Here is a 19,141-nt window from a genome sequence, read left to right on the forward strand (position 1 = left end):
CCGAGCCCCCCGGGAGCGCCCGCGCCCCGCGGAACGGCCGCGCGTGGCGGCGCGCGGGACACGCCCCCTTGATTTGCATGTTCTGCCCTCGCTGGCCAATCAGACGCATTCCCGAAGCATGGCGGCCGCTCGGCCCCGCCCCCGCTCTCCCCCTCACGAGAAGTGACGCTGCCGGCTGAGCGCGGGCTGTCGCAGTTGTCGCGACACGACACAAGGGACCGTCACCGCCCGTGCTGCCGCTGCCCCGGGACAACAGAGAAGAGCCCCGGTACCACCACCGGCAGCGCGGCACGGTTGCTGCCTGGGGTTGCCCTGGGTCCTAGCCTCTCCCGACTCTTTTATGGTGGCATTCATGTACCAAAACGAACAACCCTCAGGGCACTGTTTAATGAATCCCGGCCTCTGCATCTCTGGGCTCAGCCAGAGCACCACGACCCCACACCACAGCCGACTGACCGCTATAAAGAACACAACACGGAACAGCTTCTCCCTAAACCACGTCAGAATTTGTAGCCTGACCGACACGGACTTCCACAAATGACAAAAGGTAAATCCGGATCTCGTTCCCCACAGGCCCGTGTCACTCTCTGATCACCACCGTTCACCAGAGACGCCACACCAAGAAAGACCCCTTGGCCTTCACTAGCAGGTGGGTCGGGAATACCATCGGCCTGAATACCCCCATAAAGCCTAAACCCGTGCGGCTGCTCCCGCCCTCCCTGGGCGCCCACTCATTGTCACTGCAGTGAGAGGCTGCCCGCGTGTTCATTAGGAGAGAGGGAAATGTCCCTGGGCAAGGATCACCGCTCTTTGCTCATTCCAGCTCTTTCTTTAAACGTGAAAAAAAAAGGGCCACAAACCACTCAGCCCGTGTTCTCTCCCTCCCGAGCCCCAATAACAGGGCCGGGAACGGTCATCAATGGCGGGCGGCCCCTGCCCAGGCAGCACCGCCCGCCCGCTTCGCGCTCAGGAGAGAACACCCTGCTCCTCCTCGTGGCTTGTGACGCCGATCAGGTGCGATCACTCTCCTCTAGTGACCAACTACAGAAATGATCCCTGAAAGTATAGTCTTAGCCCTGCTCCGCCGCCCGCGCGCCTCCCTCCCGCGCACACCCGCACGCAGCACACGCCGACCCCCGAGCGCCCGCCCCGCCAGCCCGCGCCAGCAGCCGGCGCGGCCCCGCCGAGCCCCCGCGGCCGCGGGAGCGCGCCCCGAGCCCCCCGGGAGCGCCCGCGCCCCGCGGAACGGCCGCGCGTGGCGGCGGGCGGGACACGCCCCCTTGATTTGCATGTTCTGCCCTCGCTGGCCAATCAGACGCGCGGCTGCTGCGGCTCCACCCCCGCGATGCGCAGGCCCCGCCTGCCCCGCCCTGCGGACTCGCAGTTCTGGATGAGCACAACCCGAGATCCGCGATCCTGAAACGCAAACAAAACTGCACCGAACGTTTGGTTTCATGTACAAAATCCCCTATTCCTATATGGCTACAAATCTGGTTGCCAAAATGTTTAACGTCTTAAACCGTACCTTAAGCATTTGGCAGTACAAACTAAAACCCCATTCCTACAGCTGACGTTCAGAATTTCAGTTTTACAGTGCCTCATGTCCTTATCAGCACTTCACTAATAAAAGATTCGTCTTATTTCAATTAATTCATTTTAATGTATTTTTTGTTTCGAGAACTATTCCCACTTAATGGAAAAGGCAGCTATAAATAATTTTGCTAATATATTTCACTCAGAAAACGGTATTCTACAACCAGTATTCTGACTATTTTTTAGCAGAAATAAAAGAATAAAGGAAAAATTAAATATTTTCTGCCAGTACTTATCTAAACTTAGCTTTTACCTTTTTTCAGAATCTTCTTCACTTTCATATAGTTCCCTTCCCTGACATACTCATGAAGGTCAGCTTCCAGGGAGTCTCCTTTTATACTTCCAAGCTTGACTGGGCATGGAAATGGGAGAGGGATGGGATGAGCCATCTTCTTTCCTGAACAGAACTGGGAAAAGGTAGGAAACATCATCACGCTGCAAAGCACCTCAGCGTAAAGAACTTATTTCTGACTTCAGAACCTGCAGTAGCTTAAATTTATGTCTACTTCCTGCAGAAATATCCAGAGATGGAAGGGGAAAACAGCCTCCTGCCCTGCCTCAGAGTGCCCTGTGGGAACGGCCGGTGCGGGGGCACAAGTGCGACGGGAGAGGCGACAACCGGGACATCACAGAACCTGCCAGGAGCAGCAGCCTCTCGGAGGGCACATAGGCGGCTCTCATCCAGCGGCATTCCCGAGTGGGGAATGCCCACTCCAGTCCCTTCCCAGAGCCCACGGACACCCGCGGCCCAGGCGGATCCGCTCACCCCGGCCCGAACGGCCCCGACGAGCGGGAACGGCCGCGACACGCGGGAACAGCTCCGCGCATGCGCAGCGCCGCCACCCGCCAGGTTCGCGCCAGGGTGGGGCGGGGGCGGGGCCAGACCGTGAGGGGAGGGATCGGCGGGCGGGGCCGGGAGAGATCGCTGCTCTCTGGGCGTGTCCGGGGCGTGCCCGGAGCGTGTCCGGAGCGATCCGAGGCGTGTCCGGAGCCATCCGAGGCGTGTCCGGAGTGATCCGGAGTGTGTCCGGAGCCATCCGAGGCGTGTCCGGAGCCATCCGAGGCGTGTCCGGAGCGATTCGAGGCGTGTCCGGAGCCATCCGAGGCGTGTCCGGAGCCATCCGAGGCGTGTCCGGAGTGATCCGGGGTGTGTCCGGAGCCATCCGAGGCGTGTCCGGAGCGATCCGGGGCGTGTCCGGTGCCGGTGCGGCCCGGTGGCGGGGCCGCCATGCAGCGGGAGGTGGGCACGCTGCCGCTGGCCCCCGCCCTGCGCGCACGCCTCTCCGCCGCCGGCTTCCAGACGGCGCAGGAGCTGCTGGACACCGGCCCCTGCGGCCTGAGCAAAGGTACCGGCGGCCTTCGGCTCCGCGGGGCCTCCCCGGGATCTTCCGGGCCTTTTCCCTTTCACCTTCCCTGTCCCGGCCCCTGGGACGCCCCAGTGAGGCCTCCGGGAAATGGGCACGGTGAATAATAAAGACGACCCTGGTAAAAGATCTGCTGACACTGATGGATGGAAATGGGATGCAGGAAAACGAAAGGATTCTGTTAGGCTCATCCCTCCTCTTTCCCCAGCTTCGTATTTCTTTTTACTATGCGATTTAAACAAAAGAAGCCTGTTCGAAGTTAGAAAATTGCCTTTTTCAAGGAGTGTGTAGTGATTCCTCCCTGTGAGGGTGGGGAGGCCCTGGCACAGGGTGCCCACAGAAGCTGTGGCTGCCCCTGGATCCCTGGAAGTGTCCAAGGCCAGGATGGATGGAGCTTTGAGCAACCTGGGACAGTGGAAGGTGACCCTGCCCATGGCAGGGGTGGAACTGGGTGGTCTTTACAGCCCCTTCCAACCCAAACCAGTCTGGGATTTTGATTATCAATAGTTTTACTATCTATGACAATAGAAGTTTGAAGATCACATTGTTAGTACCAGGGCTGTATGCATGTTGTCCTGAGAGGGTGAATATGGATCATTTTGTGTCCTCCTGCAGAATCAGTCACTGCTTATAAAATAAAGGTGGTGTTTTGTGGTTTTGGCTTCTCTAGAAATTGGAATCTCCAGGGAAGAGGCACTGGAAGTGCTGCAGGTGGTGAGGCAGGAATGTCACGGAGATGCAGCAAGGACAGCTGGGGCATCAGGTGCCACCAGGAAATGCACAGCCCTGGAGCTTCTGGAAGAAGAGCAAGCCCAGGGCTTCATCATCACCTTCTGTTCAGCACTGGACAACATCCTGGGAGGTGGAGTACAGCTGACAAAAATCACTGAGATCTGCGGAGCACCCGGTGTCGGCAAAACACAGCTGTGGTACTTCATTGTCCCGTGACTTGTATGCAACCAAGAATCACTTTTTGTTTAACTCAGCTGAGAAATAAGTCCATTTTTCTTGTTGTAGTGATTGCAATCTCTGATTCTTCTCCAGCATTATAAATATAATAATAATTGTCCTGGTCCCTGTCCCGTGTATTCCTCAGCAGGAATGTCACTCCAGGAGTGAGCTGGGACAGCTCGGGGATGCAGATACTGATCTCTATTTCTGTTTGCCATGGCAGCATGCAGCTGGCAGTGGATGTCCAGATCCCAGAGTGCTTTGGAGGCGTTGCTGGAGAAGCTGTGTTCATTGACACTGAGGGAAGTTTTATGGTGGACAGAGTAGTGGACATTGCAGCTGCCTGTGTGCAGCACTGCCACCTTATTGCTGAGGCTCAGCAAGAAGAGGGTAGGTTGCCAATTCATTTCTTTCTGGAGGAGGAAAGCATGGAGTGAAACAAGTGTCTTGTAGGCTGCAGTGTTACTTTTGGAGTGTTTGCTGAGAGCTTTTTATTTCCAGCTGTGTGTCTCAAACCCTGAACTACATTGGTGTCTGGAGCAGACTGAGCTGGGCTACTTCAAAAATAATTCTTTTTCTACATGGTGATTTTGTGAACATTTTGATCTTGGGGGTTTTAGGTGGTGTGTGGGGTTTTGGTGTTTGCCCTTCCTCCTTTCCTCTTTTCTTTTCCTTCTTTCTAGTTTTTTAGCACATTAGTGATCATCTTTGCACCTGTTGAGCAAAACTGAGTGTTTTGTTTCAAAACACAGGAACAGGTGGGGAAAGAAAAGAGGAACAGCAGAATATTATGAGGCAGTGTTGCTGCTGAAGCCCCACAGAGTAAAGCTGTAGCTGGAATTCAGCTCCTCCATATAGTTAATATAGCCAGACTGCTTTTAGTAAGAGTTTTATTCTCTCATCAGTCTCTTGGGGATGAGGACACAACTTTTGTGTTATTCGTGGAGAATTTATGCACCAAACTTCTGTTTCAACTGAGGTTTTTTTAAGACTCTGTATTAAATGAGTTACTGCCTGTATATTAAACAAGGGATGATTAATAGTCCCTGATGTCCTCTGGTGGTGTTCTGGCTTGAAAATGATTTACTGGAGAAGTTCTTGCTTCAGAAATAAATTTTTCATTGTTGGAGGCCTCCCTTGGAGGCTCAAGAGTGTCTGTGTGCAAATGCTGGGATAGCATCTGCTCACCACCTTCCTGACTTTCAAGCCAGATGGAAAATATGTTTCCACACTCTTTACCTTGCCTGTTCTGTTTCTGGGGGCTTTGCTGTTGCTATGTGTGGAGGGCAGGGTTTGGTGGGATGATGAAAGTAACAATATGCTCGTACAGAATTCTGACTCATTTACTCATCTGTTTGTTTTGTTCTCAGATCATCGGAAAGCTTTGGAGACTTTCTCTCTGGAAAATATCCTCTCTCACATCTATTACTTCCGTTGTCGTGACTACACAGAGCTGCTGGCCCAGGTCTACCTCCTGCCAGAATTCCTGTCAGAGCATTCCAAGGTAAGGGTTGTTGCAGGCTTCTCAGGAGGTGTCACTCATCTTCACGCTGAAGGTTTTTTGTCTGCTGTAGTAACAGGAGTAAACACCTTGGTACCTCATCAGCTTGGCAGCAAAATATTGGCTGGTAGCAGAGTACAAATGTAAAGCCTTCTGCTTGTTTGCCTTTTCGTTCCTGTCCCAGTTACTCTCAAGAGTAATTTGCTTTTGCCATCCTCCTGAATTTCCACTCTGAGTTGAGGACACTGGGTCTGTGCTGCCACATGTTCCATTTCTGTGAGCACTGAGCTGTGAATCAGCACAGAACTGCTCCACACAAGAGCCTCAGAGCCAGGGGGGTATGTGGTGACCATGAGGCCGGCATCAGAAAGGCTTGGTGCCACTGTTCTTGCCTTAAAAGATCACTGAGCAACAGAAATATCCTGCACCATCCAAGTGACTCTTCTTTTCAGTGCATCTTCTGTTGCTACAAGCAACCAGAGCTTGCAGCTTGACTCTTGGGTGGACTGCAGCCAGAAAGTTTCTTAGTACCTAATGTCTTAGAGAAATGCTATTGTAAGGCAGATTTTCACCACCTCCCCTCCAGATTTCTGGGTTCTGCACTGCAGATCACTCCTTGTCAGGATCTGGGAAATATGACTGTGCCTTGGTCTATCAGAGCACAAATCAGTGTTGGATTATAAAGTCTTTTGTATGTATTGCAAAATTTTTCATTCATGGGAGCTGTTGTGTTCTTGAAAACACAGATGGGAGCCTCACTTTTGCTCGGTGTAGTCTGGTATTTCCCTTTCCCTGCCAGGTACTAACGGTGCCCTGTTGTGTTTGCTCTTGTGGAAAGTACATGGCTTCATTAGCACAGTTCCACTGGGCTGCAGCTCCCTGGAACCATCTGTGCTGATTATCTGGGCTTGGCCTGCAGCCTGAAGTGCTGAAGGTTGCAGAAGAACCACAAGACCTTCTGCTGATTCCTTGGACAGGCTAGAAGCGACTTGACAGATTGCTCACTGCAGTCCAGCTCTCATTAAAATTAGTCTGATTCCTCTGGAGCCAAGTCTGGGACCACAGCAAGCCTCCAGATTTTAGGGTTTTTAGGAGAGAGAAAAAGTTGTAGAGGTTTAGAGATAAGAAAGATGTAGAGTTAGAGCTCCAAATGTGCCATTTAGAGATATGAATTAGTTTGAGGTCTTGTAATAATATGAGAAAGACTGATAGAAAATATTCTTGTAATAAAAAACCTAATTCTTTAAGGTCTGCTAGAGCCAGGCTGGCAGGGACAAGGCAGGGGTTACCAAGCTCTCTTTACACTTGAAAGTGTAAAGATTGGGAGAAATTTAACTAAGTTGCATCTTACCTGGACATATTTTTAATAGCCAAGTTACATAACCACGTATACATTCCTGTCTAGCATGAGTCATGTTTATGCTGTTAAACTGATTGTTCTTAAAGGAGTGATACATGAGGAAGATGTACAGACTCGTGGAAAAGAATTTGTAGGAAGAAGAGAAAATGAGAATACGATGAATGTCTTCTTTTAATCCCAACTATTTAATCTTCTTTTGCAAATTAAGAGGATTTTTTTTTTTCAGTTGGAGGCCCAGGACCATTTCACAGTGATGTCTGTGCAGGCTTCTATGTTCCATTCATAAAGAGACTTTCCAGTAATGAGTTAAATCAGTAATGCAGAAAATCAGGATTTTTGTGTTGTTTTTGCTTTGTTATCTTGTGCAGTAATGCAAGAGCTTGTAGATATCAAGGATCTGAGTGACACCTGAGCATGCAGGCACTGTAACAGCATCCATCTCCCTCCTGTATTTCAGACTTGGGTCATCAAAACAGCCACAATAAATGAAGTTAGAATAAATCAAAATCCCAGACTAATGTTTATACAGTGTCTTGAGGGTGATGAGCCAGCAGCTGCAGTGTACTCTGACTTCAGCTAATGATTGCTACAAAAGAAATAATTCAGCAAAGCAAACATCTTGAGGCAAGATAGATCCTCAGCTCCAGTGCAGTGTGCCTGGAATATCTTTAGGCATCTGTTAAACATGTTTCCAAGACAGAGCACTGATAACAGCTGAATTATCTCAGCAGTGGCTCCAGAGAGCCTGAATTCTGATTTGGATTTGGATTTACTTTTTGAGGAAGAAGGTGGATTAATTGATGGTTGTGGAGAGTTGATTGAAGTACAGTTCTGCTGTTTAATGATTATTTTCTCCAGCTTCTCCTCTGCAAGGCTTTAAGTTCAGCTTTGCCAGTCATAGTCACCTAAGGATGATATAAAACACTCCAGTGCACTTAAAAACAGGTCTTGCTGCTTTTTGTCATTTTTTTATAGGATGGTAATGGCAGTATTTTATCTTTTCTCCTGCATTTAGGTCCGTCTGGTGGTGATTGATGGAATTGCCTTTCCCTTTCGCCACGACTTTGAGGACCTGTCGCTGCGCACGAGGCTGCTGAACGGGCTGGCACAGCAGCTCATCATCATAGCCAACGACCATAAATCAGCTGTAAGTCCAGGGCAGGCTTAAATCCCAAAAGATGCTACTTTTTTTGACAAAGAATTAAGGAAATGTGAATTGCTTTTGTCTCTAAATAGCAAAATAAAACTGCAGTAAGACCCTCCGCATTCACTCTTGCTAGTTTAGTCGGTAAATATACAGAGATCACAAAGGTAAAACACCTAAAAGGTGGCAAATTCCTAGACTTGCTAAAATAAGTAAAATTTGCAGCAACAGCATCCTGTGGATCTTAATTAAGTGGTAGTATGGCATTTCTAATGCTGTTTGCCATCATCTCCACTGATTTGCTTGGACAAGGTATGCTCCTCTGGTGACTTTACCTACAAAAAACCTCAGAACATTCAGCAGTTCCAACACAACTTTTCACTTTCTGTTTAAAAATAAACTATGGTTTTAGCATTCCTAGGGAGGAAAACCGCTTTATCTGCTGGATTGGCCTCCTCTTCTGGCATCCATGGAAACCCAGAGCCTCCTTCTTGGGCATTGTTCCTACGTCACTGATGGTCTGAGGCAGCAGACCCGCAGCCAGCAGATGGCACTGGGAAGCTGCAGCTGTTCCAGAAGTTGTTTTGGAAGTCTCTGGCAGCTCAGAGAAGCATTGTTCAGGAATTGGAGCTTCCCCAGCCCTCAAAATGGTGCTTGTGCCTCTAAGAGTGTCCAGGTGATTTGTGACCTTGTCACCCACAACACTCTGGCGCAGTTGGCTTTTGTTCCAAGCTGCTAAAAATAAAACTCCTCTTGTGCTTCCTCTGGGAGCTGTGGGAAGGGAAGAGCCCAGCATTCCCAAAATGTCCTGACATGAGCTGTGGAGCTCCTTCCTGCTGCTCTGGGCACCAGGGAGATGATGGTCTGGGGTTTGCACAACCTCAGGTTTCCTGAGTGCTTTCCCCCACAGCTTGGTACCTGGTGACCTTGAAGAGCAGCTGCTGTCCCTGGACAATGTTTTTCTTTGGTCAAGGATGAAATACATAAATAATTTCTTCTGAACCAAGGAACAGTACAAAGTTGCTAAATAAACTCTTGCTAAAGGAGTCAGAGGTTCAGGAATGGTTTTACTTGGATTTGCCCTCTTGTTAGTGGTGTCTTAGTGAGTTCCATGAGCTGTGAGCAGGCTAAATCCAGCCTGCATGCCAGGGATTGCTTGTCAGGCAGCTCTGGATGCTCTAATATGGTAGGAAGTCAGATCCTAAAGCTGGACTCGGAGTGAGGATGCCCAGCCCTTCTCCAGCAGGCAGATGAGGAGGCTATTTGGGGTTGTTACCATGCACTTGTGATGAGTTACTTCTCTAAAATGTGCAATATCTGTGCTGGGCTCTCAGCTGTGTGAATGTTTTAGGGTGTGCTCAGTGGAACTGTTTGCTGTCACACACTTTTCTGAGCTGCTCCAGCAAGAATCGACTGAGCATGTCAAACAGTGGAACTCTCTAGGGTCTTAGATGGGTACAATTTTTAATTTTTAATGAACTTTGTCATTAATATTCCTGGCTCTTTCCTGTCTTACTCACCCCCACTTCTACCAGGGATCGAACCTAGACTGTCTGTGAGCCTCCCACAAGTGATTTGGGCTGTGAAAACACTCCCCCACTCTGTCTGTTCACTTCCATTCTGCTTTGTGTTGTACCCACTTGTGCATTTTTAGACTACAAAGCACAGAAATTCAGGTAATCACCAGGCTAATACACATTGTGAGCAGCACCACCAAGTTCATTTACCCCAGGGACTGAGCTGGCTCCTTGTGGAGGGCCAGTGCAAGTCATCTGCAGCTAAACACAGATCCAAACAGCATTTAGGACAAATGTTGTGGGATAAATCAGTTGTGTGGAGCTTGCCTTCCTTGGGGAGGGAGAAATTGAGATTTCTTTAAAGTCTTGAATGAAAGAAATCTCCTATTCAAACAAAAAATACATTTTGCAGGTTTCTCTTAATTTGTTCTGAAAAGATGAGGTACCTTTTCAGCTTCTCCTCATCACAGTTGCCAAGAGTTTTGCCTGAGTAACTGCTTCATCAGTAAAAGCTTTTTTGTAAATTCCCTCTCTTCCCTCCCACCACTAATATGCATACCAGGAGATTTTCTTATTTCTTTGCTTCTGTTTCCCCTTTCAGGTAGTTCTGACAAACCAAATGACAACAAGAATTGGACAAAGCCAGTCCACACTGGTACCTGCTCTAGGTAAGTGTTTAGCTTTGAGTTGGAAATTGATATATGAGTTCCTTTCCTTTGGCTTTATGTACCAAGAAAAATAATCCAAAAAATGTACCTGGGAGCAGTAAACCTCTAGCAGGGATGTGGTGAGGAGAAGGTTAAATCACTCAGAAAATAACCCAGCTTAATGGTTGCATACCCCAAACTAAGCTGCAATTTCCTAAATTCCCTGAGAACCATTCACTGCCTCTCCCAAACAGTCTAAATTGTTTATTTTCCCATTACCCTTGAATATGTCCCATTAATTATTTGCAAAGGCATTTCTTATTTGCTGTATCACTGGAATTCTCTGCAGTTATGATGTAGAGGGAAGTTCTGTGTGGGATCCTCAGGCACAGCCTGCCCTGAGCCAGGTTAAAGATTTTTTTTCTAGGCTGCTCAATTTTGCCCTGTAATGAGCAGATACCTCATCCATGCCTTTCTGCTGCAGTCACAGGGGAAAATAAAACAGTTCTGAAGTGGAGATTTCTACAAATTAAGGAAAGGTTCAGCATTTAAATCTTATTTCAGGCTGTAGCTTTGCATTATTTTATGATTCATTTAAAGGGCACAAATCCTTCAGTTTCTGTGAGCTAAGTAATGATTCCCTTGCTCTGGAGAGGAGAGAGAAAGGGACAGTACAAAGGCAAAGATGTTCCCAGAGTCTGTACAGGTACCAAACCATTTGGCAGAGATATAGGGTAAAATGAGCAAACACAGCCCATCTCCTGCAGGAATGTGAAGAACGTGGAATTTGGAGCTGTGCAAGCAGATCCAGCTCCCAGGATCAAACCCTTTATGTCAGTTTTGCCTCTTGCTCTCTCTGATGGATTATTTTTGGCAGCCTTTCTGGCTACAAACTCAATTAAAGCTAATAGAGTCTGTCTTTTTTCACTGGCCAGCATTGTTTGGGAGCTGTTGTGTTTATTGAGTCATGGGGACAGTAAAGAATGTGAGGACATTCAGGGGAGGTTATAATTCCCAGATATCCTGCCTTGCCTTGTGCATAATTTCTTTCACAAACAATTAATTTGACATGACCTCCTGTGGAGCTGACTGTGACTCTCCCCAGCGTGTGTGACCACAGTATTGTTAAACTGAGCAGTGTGAACTCTTCCAAAAATGCATCTTGGTCCCAGTTGGGAAAATATTTAACCAAGTGGTTTTGATGCTCTGCTCTGAAGAGATGGTGTTTCAAAAGTCCCATCATAAAGGCTAAGGAACCTCCCACTCCTCCATGGTTTGGTGAAACCAAAGGAACTGTTGAGGGAGGGGTCAGCAGCAAACCCCCAAGTAAAATCACTAAATTGGCTTTTTTCCTCCATTGCCTGAGAAACAGTTTTTTCATGAAAGCATTAATCTCTAAATTCTTATTCAGCTCCTTAGCAGAAGGGAAGATCTTAATTATGAGAAAAAAAAAAGAAAAAAGAAAGAAGCACAGATGCTGCAAGGTATTAAGTCAGGAGCTTTATGAAGGGGACAGCTTTCTTTCCCACTAGTGATAGCTAAGCTGGGTGTTCCTAGACATTTCAACTAAATATATTTAGAAAGGAGGTCAAATACTAATCTACAGGCAGTTCAACTCTGAAATATCTCATTTTACAGTAGCATTTTTCACTCATATTCAATGCAGTTGGAAACGTGTTGGTGTGGAATTTGTAGCCATTGTAAAATGTGTTTTGATCTCTGCCTCAGAGCCATTTCTGAGAGCCAAAATCTTTAATCCCAGCTCAGATATAGTGGAGCAAGGTCTGGCAAGATGCCCAGAGGGTCTAGGTCTTCATTACAGTGGGATCATATTTTTTTTTCCTTCTCTCTGCTCTAATAAATACCAGAGCACAGGGGGCACGAGGGGCTGGGGATGTGGAGGAGACCAGGGAGGGGTGGACAGGAAAGAACAGGTGGACAGGGGAAACTTGACTGGTTTAAAATGCAGTCCAGCTTTGTACTGCTGACAGGATAAACAGAGGAAAAAGCACCCAATCAAGATGTCTGTACATTGACTTGTGGTCAGGTGTGAGCTGAAACAATGGGACTGAGTCCCTGGAGCAGGATAAAAATCCAAACTTCCTTCTCTCCACCACACCTTCCTGCTCCTTGCTTTTGGTTGTGTTATTTTGCATTTTGCTGTCAGAAGCAGAAGACTGCTCCAGGGGCCTTTAATACTTTAATAATCGTTGACTTTCTCCCAAAGCTGGTATCCCAAAGGGACTAATGTTTGCTCATAATTATGCCTGAGAGACAGAATATCGCAGTTCTGAAGTAGGATTTAGACCTCCTCACCAGACTTTTTCAGTAGTAATTAGGCAAATCTCTTCTTCAAGCTGCCTCTGTTTTCAAGACTTGTCTAGTACCTGTCCTTAATTAGGCATCCATAATTTTTTTCTACAAATATGGAAGTATTGCATCAAGATATCCATAAAACATATGGACTACAGAGGTTATTCCTTGTCTCGGTGTATTTGTTGTGAAATCCTTGCAAGGATGAAAAAGATGTGATGCATCACAGCAAAAAAGGCATATTTTGTTTTAATCATTGTGGGGGGAGGGGGTTTGAAGATTAATTTTATTTCAGTGTGCTGATGGGGGTGGTGTAAGAGATAATGATCTGTCATTTTGTGTTCCTCAGGAGAAAGCTGGGGACACGCTGCCACTGTCCGTTTAATCTTCCACTGGGACAACAGTCAGAGGTGAGGGAAAACGTGAGGAAAATCCATGAAAATACAAGAATGGCACTGGAAAATCTTTCAAACTGGCCATGGGGGCCAAGCAGAGTTTGAATTTGGCTCCTGGCCTTGCTCTGCGACATCCCAGACTCCCAAGGCTCAGGAATTTTCTCTTTCAGTCTGGGACGGTGTGGGCTGAACTGTCAGGTTCCTCCTCCCCACCATGGTGGGTTCTTCCTGGCAAGATGCCATGGTTTATTAAGGTGTAACATCCTAATGGTAGTTGTTCACACACAAGGATTTAAGATCTGGTGGCTGAGTAGAAAATTTCATTTACTATCTGCATTTTGTGAGATAAGGTTGGGCTTTTTTTTTTGAGTAAAACTTACTTTAATGTGAATTTTTGCCATAGACTCAGTGCAGGTATTGAGCTGGTGGGTCACAAGGTGATTTTTATGCCCCACTCTGAAGAGGTGCAATTTCAACAGTCTTATTATAAAGAACCTCCCACTCCTCCATGTTTGGTTGTAGCCACTATAATTTCTTTGAGAAGATTTTTTTTGCTTCAATGTTTTCATCTCCAGTTAGTCCAAAGCCAGAGATGCCAAAGAGGGCTTTAAAGCCACGTAGCCAGTTACCCTCGGGACAGGCTGCTGACCCTGAGCTTCAGGGCTTGAACCTTCTCAAAACAGTGTGAAATTCTGTTTGTTGCAAAGAGATCTCCTCTTGTTTCCTGATTCTTTTTTCCCTTCTTTACATTGCAAGGTCATTTCTCTTTCCTGGTCAGTTAAATTTGTCCTGTATATAATATCACCATGCAGCAGCTTGAGATTAAGGAGCTGTGCTATAATTCCCTAATCTTGTGCAAACAGTGAGCAAAAATGCTGCTGGAATGTTGTTGTGCAGAGTTTTGCTTGTTGAATTTGAAAGAAAAATGCAGTGACACTTTCTTGGGGAGTTTTGTTTTTACATTCTAAGTTTGAAGGCAATGCAGGATGATTACAGCAGGCTGTTTAATTTGGAATTAAATTAACATCACTGATTAGTTAACAGTCTTTTTAGGACAAGTTGCATCAACATAATGATTGCAGAGTGAACAAAAGTTAATTTTATATATGAAAAGAACTTTTTTTCTTGTGCAACAGAGCTAGGAAGGCTGCAAATAGAAGTTCCAGAAAACAAGCCAAGGACAGACAAACCTGGCTTATTTACTGATGTAAATCTGCAGCTGACATGGAGTGGGGCCTGCAGAAACAGCAACTCTGGATACAACTGTAAAAGTAGAAATAGCTCAATGCTGTCTTATTTTTTGCACAGGCTGCCCATAGCTGATGATCCCATTGTGGTTTTGTTGTTTTGATATCAGGTTATTGAGGCACAAAGATGGTTTGAGGATCTATTTGCCTTTTATAAAATACTTCTGAAGTGTATTTGGCCAATTCTGATACCTGTCTCCTCCTTTCTCTCTACTACTGAAAATGTCAGAGATGAATTCTAAGGGTTCTCTTTGCTGGGAGGAAAGATCCAGTTGAGTCAGAGGCTCCAGCTGAGCTCTTGTGAAAGCCTGGCTTCTGCAGCTCCAGATTTGGGCAATTTTGTCAAGTATAACCCAGCATTTGAGTGTTCTGAGGAATTCCCTGTGTAGCTAACATGAAGTGGCAGCGTTCCTCGGGCTGTAATTACGTGCTCTCTAATAGAATGGCACCTCAGGGAGGAAAAAACCCCCCGAAAATAATTAACAGGATTTTTGGCAGGGTGTCTTGCTACAGAGAGCAGAACACTTTCTAGATTGCCTTATGTAAGTGTGAGTTTTGGGGAGGTGGGCATGGTGCAGCCCTGGCAAGGGTTGAATACCCCTTTCCTTTTAAGCTGCTTTGCAATTTTCTCTCTATATTATGCAAGCATTTACTATAGAACACGAATCAAGGTGTATTGCTTAGAATCTAAATGCAGCAAATCAGGGAAGTGTCAGAGGAGAAATAAAAAGGAAACTATTTTCTCAAGGTTGTGCTGTGTGTCAGTGGCAAGGGCAGGCTTAGAAATAGAACATCTCCAGCTGCTGGGTTATATTGACAGGCTTGTGAGATCTCTGGAAAAAGCCTCCCTGGAAGTACTGGAATTCTTGAAGGTCTCTCCCAGCTTTGAGAGGTCAAAGAACAAGTGATTAATGGAGTAAGGAAGAGTTGTGCTCAAAACCCTTTTTGTTTGCATTTTAAGAAAGTGACATTCGGAATTAATTGATGATGAATATTGTTCCAAAAATGTCATCAAATACTGTGATGAAACAAGGCTAATTAATCATTCACTCTTTTTAGTAGGTCTAGATTGTTTTTGAGCTGACAGGTCATATAAGGATGGGAATCCACAGTTTGAATGACCTATATGAAAATACATCCCTAAGAATTCCACTGGTGCTGTAGGAAAACTTGTGTCTAGTCACTGGCTATTTGGTATGTTTATTAGTGTATTAATTAATTAAAATTACCTGGGGTTTGTTTTACCAGGTTGGCCACGTTGTACAAATCACCAAGTCAGAAGGAATCCACCGTAGCCTATCACATCACAGTGAGTGTTCCTTTGGGGATGGAGATTCACAGGTCGGAGCAGTGTCAGCTGGAAAGGAATTTCACACAAATCTCAGAGTGGTCTTTGCTTTCTTAGTGTTGCTTTTCAGCTGCCTTCTGAAGGGAAGCATTAATAGTGGGATATCTCCAGATTTAGGGGTAATTTGCTCTTTTTCTCTTTAGAAAAGTGATCCAGCGTTTTGTCTACTCAAAGTTAAAATACTTTTGATTTCCAGATCAAACTTTCAGGCAGCCTGTCCACCTCTGTTCTGCTGCTGGTGCTGCTTATTTTATCTGCCCCTGATGTTAACTTTTGCCCTAAATGCCATTAGCAGGATCACTGAGCCTTCATTTTGGGAGACCTGAACAGTTTTCTCTCTGGTCAGGTAGGGTGTGGTTTCTCAGGTTCCTCTTTGCATCTGTTCCAGCTGAGTTTATCTTGAGGGATGAGAATGACGAGAATTAAACCTGGTTTTCCAGAGGCCTCACCAGTGCTTTGTTCCATAGGTATTTCCCCAGCTCTATGTGTGGTGTAACCCACCCAGTTTATCCTACACCGACCCTGCATCAGCCAATATACACAGATTTTTCTCTTCTGTCCCTATCATAGAAGGAGATTCCAGCTTATGACTGGTGTCCTTATTCATCCCTAGTTAAATCCTGTGATTATTTCCTGTTGTGGAGTGCTTAGAAACATATTAATGAGAAGAGATGCTGTCTAAGCTGTATTTAGGTTTAAAAAGACAGCACCACTCAACCCTTACATCCTCAGATATCAGATCCATAGGTACAATTCCATAACTATTTGCTACATGTCCTCATGGAAACACGTTGCCATAGCATTTTCTGCAGATTTTAATGCTGCCATCAGATGAGGTCCTCAAACTTTCAAACAGAAATCAGATTTTTTTTTTTTTTCCCCACACTCCTGAATATATACACCTGGACAGAAGAAATACTGCAAATATATACTTTTATAAAGACTGGAAGGGGAAGTGGGATTACATCCCAAGGTTGTTTGGATCATGTGATGTGAGTCCTTTTTTCTCCAGCTGACAAACAGATGGATTTTATCTTAGTTTAATTGCCTTTTTCTTTCAGTTTTATAAGCACCATAAGACAGCTATGCTCTCTTCTGTGTGAATGCACACTATCTTGAAATGGAGTTGAGAGTGAGTCCTAATCGAAGATTAGTTAAAATTTAAGATTATCCCTGTGTTTTTTCCCTTAATCCTGATGAATTGCTTCAGCAGATGATTTCTTTTAGTAAAAAATGGATTATCCCCATTTCTTTCATGAAATTCAGGTCTGGTAACAGTCTGCTCTTACCATTTCTCATTCTGTAGTTAAACTGAAAGATGTCAATACATGTCCAGTGTTTCCAATTCAGATTTGTGTATAACCAGCATACAAAAAAAAAAAAAAAAGATACTTAAAAAAAAATTTCCTTAAGACTCAGAAATGTGCAAATGAGGTTCATTGGTACCATTTGCAAAGCGGCTGCTCAGTACCCATGAGCTGATGAAATGTGTAAATTCATGAGTGAGCTCTGGGATTTTTTTATCCCTGTCCTTTCCAGCACACTGGAGTCAGTCACCACTCTGAGGGGGCTGTGGAACTCCTCTCCCATGAAATCCTTTCTTCCACAGGCTGATAAGGATTCATTCTTAAATGCAGAGTATAGAAATGGAAATTGATTTATGCACAAGGGAGTAAGTAGCTCGGCTGATTCACCTGAATTTCCCAGGAATGTGACCTGATTATTTCATAGTGAAAGACAGAGACCCAGGATCTAAATTCCGGGTAGGAATTGTGTTTCCCTGAATTGTGGAGGGTGTGCCAGGCCAGCAATGGGAGCGCTGCTCAGGTAATAAAGACATCTACCCTTGCCAGTCCTGCTGCAGAGGGTGTAAATCCAGAGGACATCAAGGAACAATTCAAAATGACAGAAGACTGAGCTTTGTCCTTGGTTCCAGCAGGCACATCCTCACCATCTGAAACTCACTACCAAACCTCACAAATATACACAAAATTCTTGCATTTTCAAGGTACTGCCTGGAACCAAGTGCAAGACACCCATCCTGGGCAGGCTGCTTTATGTTCTGGCCCTTATAACCCTTGGAATGCTTTCACTGGGAGTCAGCATTCTGGATTAAGTGGATACTTGGCTACAGATCCACCTTTGTGCCTCAGGGAAATGGCAGAGATTAGATGCAGTGAAACATTAAACTTGAAGATTCCCCATTATGCTCTTTAGAATAACACTTGAGTTGCTTATAAATAGCAGAGGGGCTGCACAGATCCTGCCCTTGTAACACCTCTTGATGTTTGTTCCTTTAAAAAGCCTGGGTTGGGTGAGGTGAGGCATTCAGAAATAGAAATACAGAGATGGGAGACTTTTGCTGGGATTTGGGATTGATCTTGGTGTGGGACACACTGGCATTTGGGAAGAGTCACGTCTGATGGTAATTCTGCCTGCTTTCCTCACACTGCACCAAAATGTCAGCGTTCCTGAAATGCTCTCATCCCCACATTGTCTCTACTTGAGCATTTTGGATCAGCAAAGCAATTTTGTGTTCTGATTAATGCCTTTTCCTTGCTAAGTCTGCACTCAGAGTCTTCACTGAGCTGTCAGCAGTGCTCTCTGCACAGCATTTGTCTGGAGATGGGAATTCAGAGAGTTGCAGGCTTCACACAACATCTCCATCTGCATCCATGACATGTTTAACTAACTGACTTGGAGATCTTTCATATTTTAAAATGGTTAAAAATTAAATTGTGAGCTGTAGAAAATATGAGTGGTACTAGGCCAGATAGATCACTTCAAGCACTCTCCTGAGCAGCAGCATGTAGTTTTCACTTCTACATTTAGTTTTTGGCAGTCAAAGGTTTTCATCCCATTGTGTCCCATAAATTACTGTGCTGGAAGAGTCTTTGCAGTCTAGAGGCAGATTCAGCTCTGCTGTTCTCTTACAATGTCTCATTGATGTTTTCAGTTCATTAAGTAGGTACACGGAACAAAAATATCCTAGGTTGTAGAAATTCACAGTCTTGTTTCTGAAAATGACTGAGGCAATTAATCCAGTCATCTCCTTGCTTCTGTGGGAGCTGATGGATTTGTCTTTTGATTTATTTAAATAGGCAACATAAGTTAATTTACAGAGAAGCAGTTTTTCATAGCCATAGGGGTGATAAACAGTAAAATGAAAGTGATAGCCTGGTTGGTGAAAATAAAATATCTTTAAAAAACAAAATGAACAGACATAAGTTGGCACATGTGTTGTAAAGTTTGCAGTGCTGAGCTTAACCTGGTCTATAAACATTCAGTGGCTGCTCATCCCGAATAAATGACAGCATGATCTTCTGGGGACTGGTTACTCATGCTTTCTATCACTACAAGCCTTAGCACATGATTTTCCTTCCATCTTCCAGTCCCATGGCTTCCGAGATGTGCAGCCTCCAGCTGTCACTCACAGCGCAGAAGGGACTGAGCTGAACCCTCGGAAACGGCCACGGACAGAGGAGGAGAAGCAACAGTGATTCCAAAGTGGAATGTTAAAAACCTGCAGGGGAGCAGTGGCAGAGTGAACACGCAGCCAAAGGCAGCCTGAGAGACTCTCAGCTTCACTTCCTGCTCAGGACTTTATTTGAACATTAATACTGCAACGTGCAAATTCCTGTGGCACAAAAATTCCTTTGTGTATGACATAATTGTACTTTTATAATAAAAAATCTATGTTTTCTATAACAAACAGCTTCAGCTTTAGGGTTGGGGCTGTTTGTTTGTTTTTGAGGGGGTGG

At 45.5% G+C, this 19,141-nt stretch overlaps 2 protein-coding genes and 1 non-coding gene across 45 annotated transcripts in view; 1 reads left to right on the plus strand and 2 right to left on the minus strand.

Moving 5' to 3' along the window:
* The window catches only part of TEX14 (testis expressed 14, intercellular bridge forming factor), a 32,314-nt gene extending 29,878 nt beyond the window's left edge, over positions 1-2,436 (minus strand). For 21 of the 42 annotated variants that reach the window (XR_015278564.1, XR_015278563.1, XR_015278562.1 and 18 more), the window contains exons 1-2: positions 2,229-2,403; positions 1,847-2,000 (exon numbers count right to left, since the gene is read on the minus strand). Coding sequence is in view for 33 of the 42 variants with exons in the window: in XM_086859768.1 (XP_086715894.1) it covers positions 1,847-2,000; positions 2,229-2,261 (187 nt within the window). In the remaining 9 variants the exon portion in view is untranslated. Of the gene's footprint in view, positions 1-1,846; positions 2,025-2,228 lie in introns of those variants that run through there. The other 21 variants (XM_086859777.1, XM_086859765.1, XM_086859762.1 and 18 more) reach the window with 8 other exon arrangements.
* Positions 859-1,072, minus strand: LOC111944589 (small nucleolar RNA U3). The gene has a single exon (XR_002871343.2). It is a non-coding gene; the product is annotated as a small nucleolar RNA U3 (small nucleolar RNA).
* Positions 2,437-2,474: 38 nt separating the features above from the next.
* Positions 2,475-19,092, plus strand: RAD51C (RAD51 paralog C). Of its 2 annotated transcripts, XM_086859790.1 has the most exons (10): positions 2,596-2,614; positions 2,678-2,939; positions 3,628-3,886; positions 4,132-4,298; positions 5,279-5,412; positions 7,785-7,916; positions 10,032-10,098; positions 12,740-12,800; positions 15,281-15,341; positions 18,773-19,092. In XM_086859790.1, exons 2-10 carry the CDS (start codon positions 2,822-2,824, stop codon positions 18,878-18,880), a joined length of 1,107 nt encoding a protein of 368 aa, XP_086715916.1. In that variant the 5' UTR covers positions 2,596-2,614; positions 2,678-2,821; the 3' UTR covers positions 18,881-19,092. The 2 variants fall into 2 exon arrangements, with proteins under 2 accessions (XP_086715917.1, XP_086715916.1); XM_086859791.1 differs by lacking the exon at positions 15,281-15,341 and having other exon boundaries at positions 2,475-2,939.
* The last annotated feature ends 49 nt before the right edge of the window (positions 19,093-19,141 follow it).

This window comes from Cyanistes caeruleus, chromosome 21, assembly GCF_971803275.1.
Source record: "Cyanistes caeruleus chromosome 21, bCyaCae1.hap1.1, whole genome shotgun sequence".
NCBI classification, from domain to species: domain Eukaryota; kingdom Metazoa; phylum Chordata; class Aves; order Passeriformes; family Paridae; genus Cyanistes; species Cyanistes caeruleus.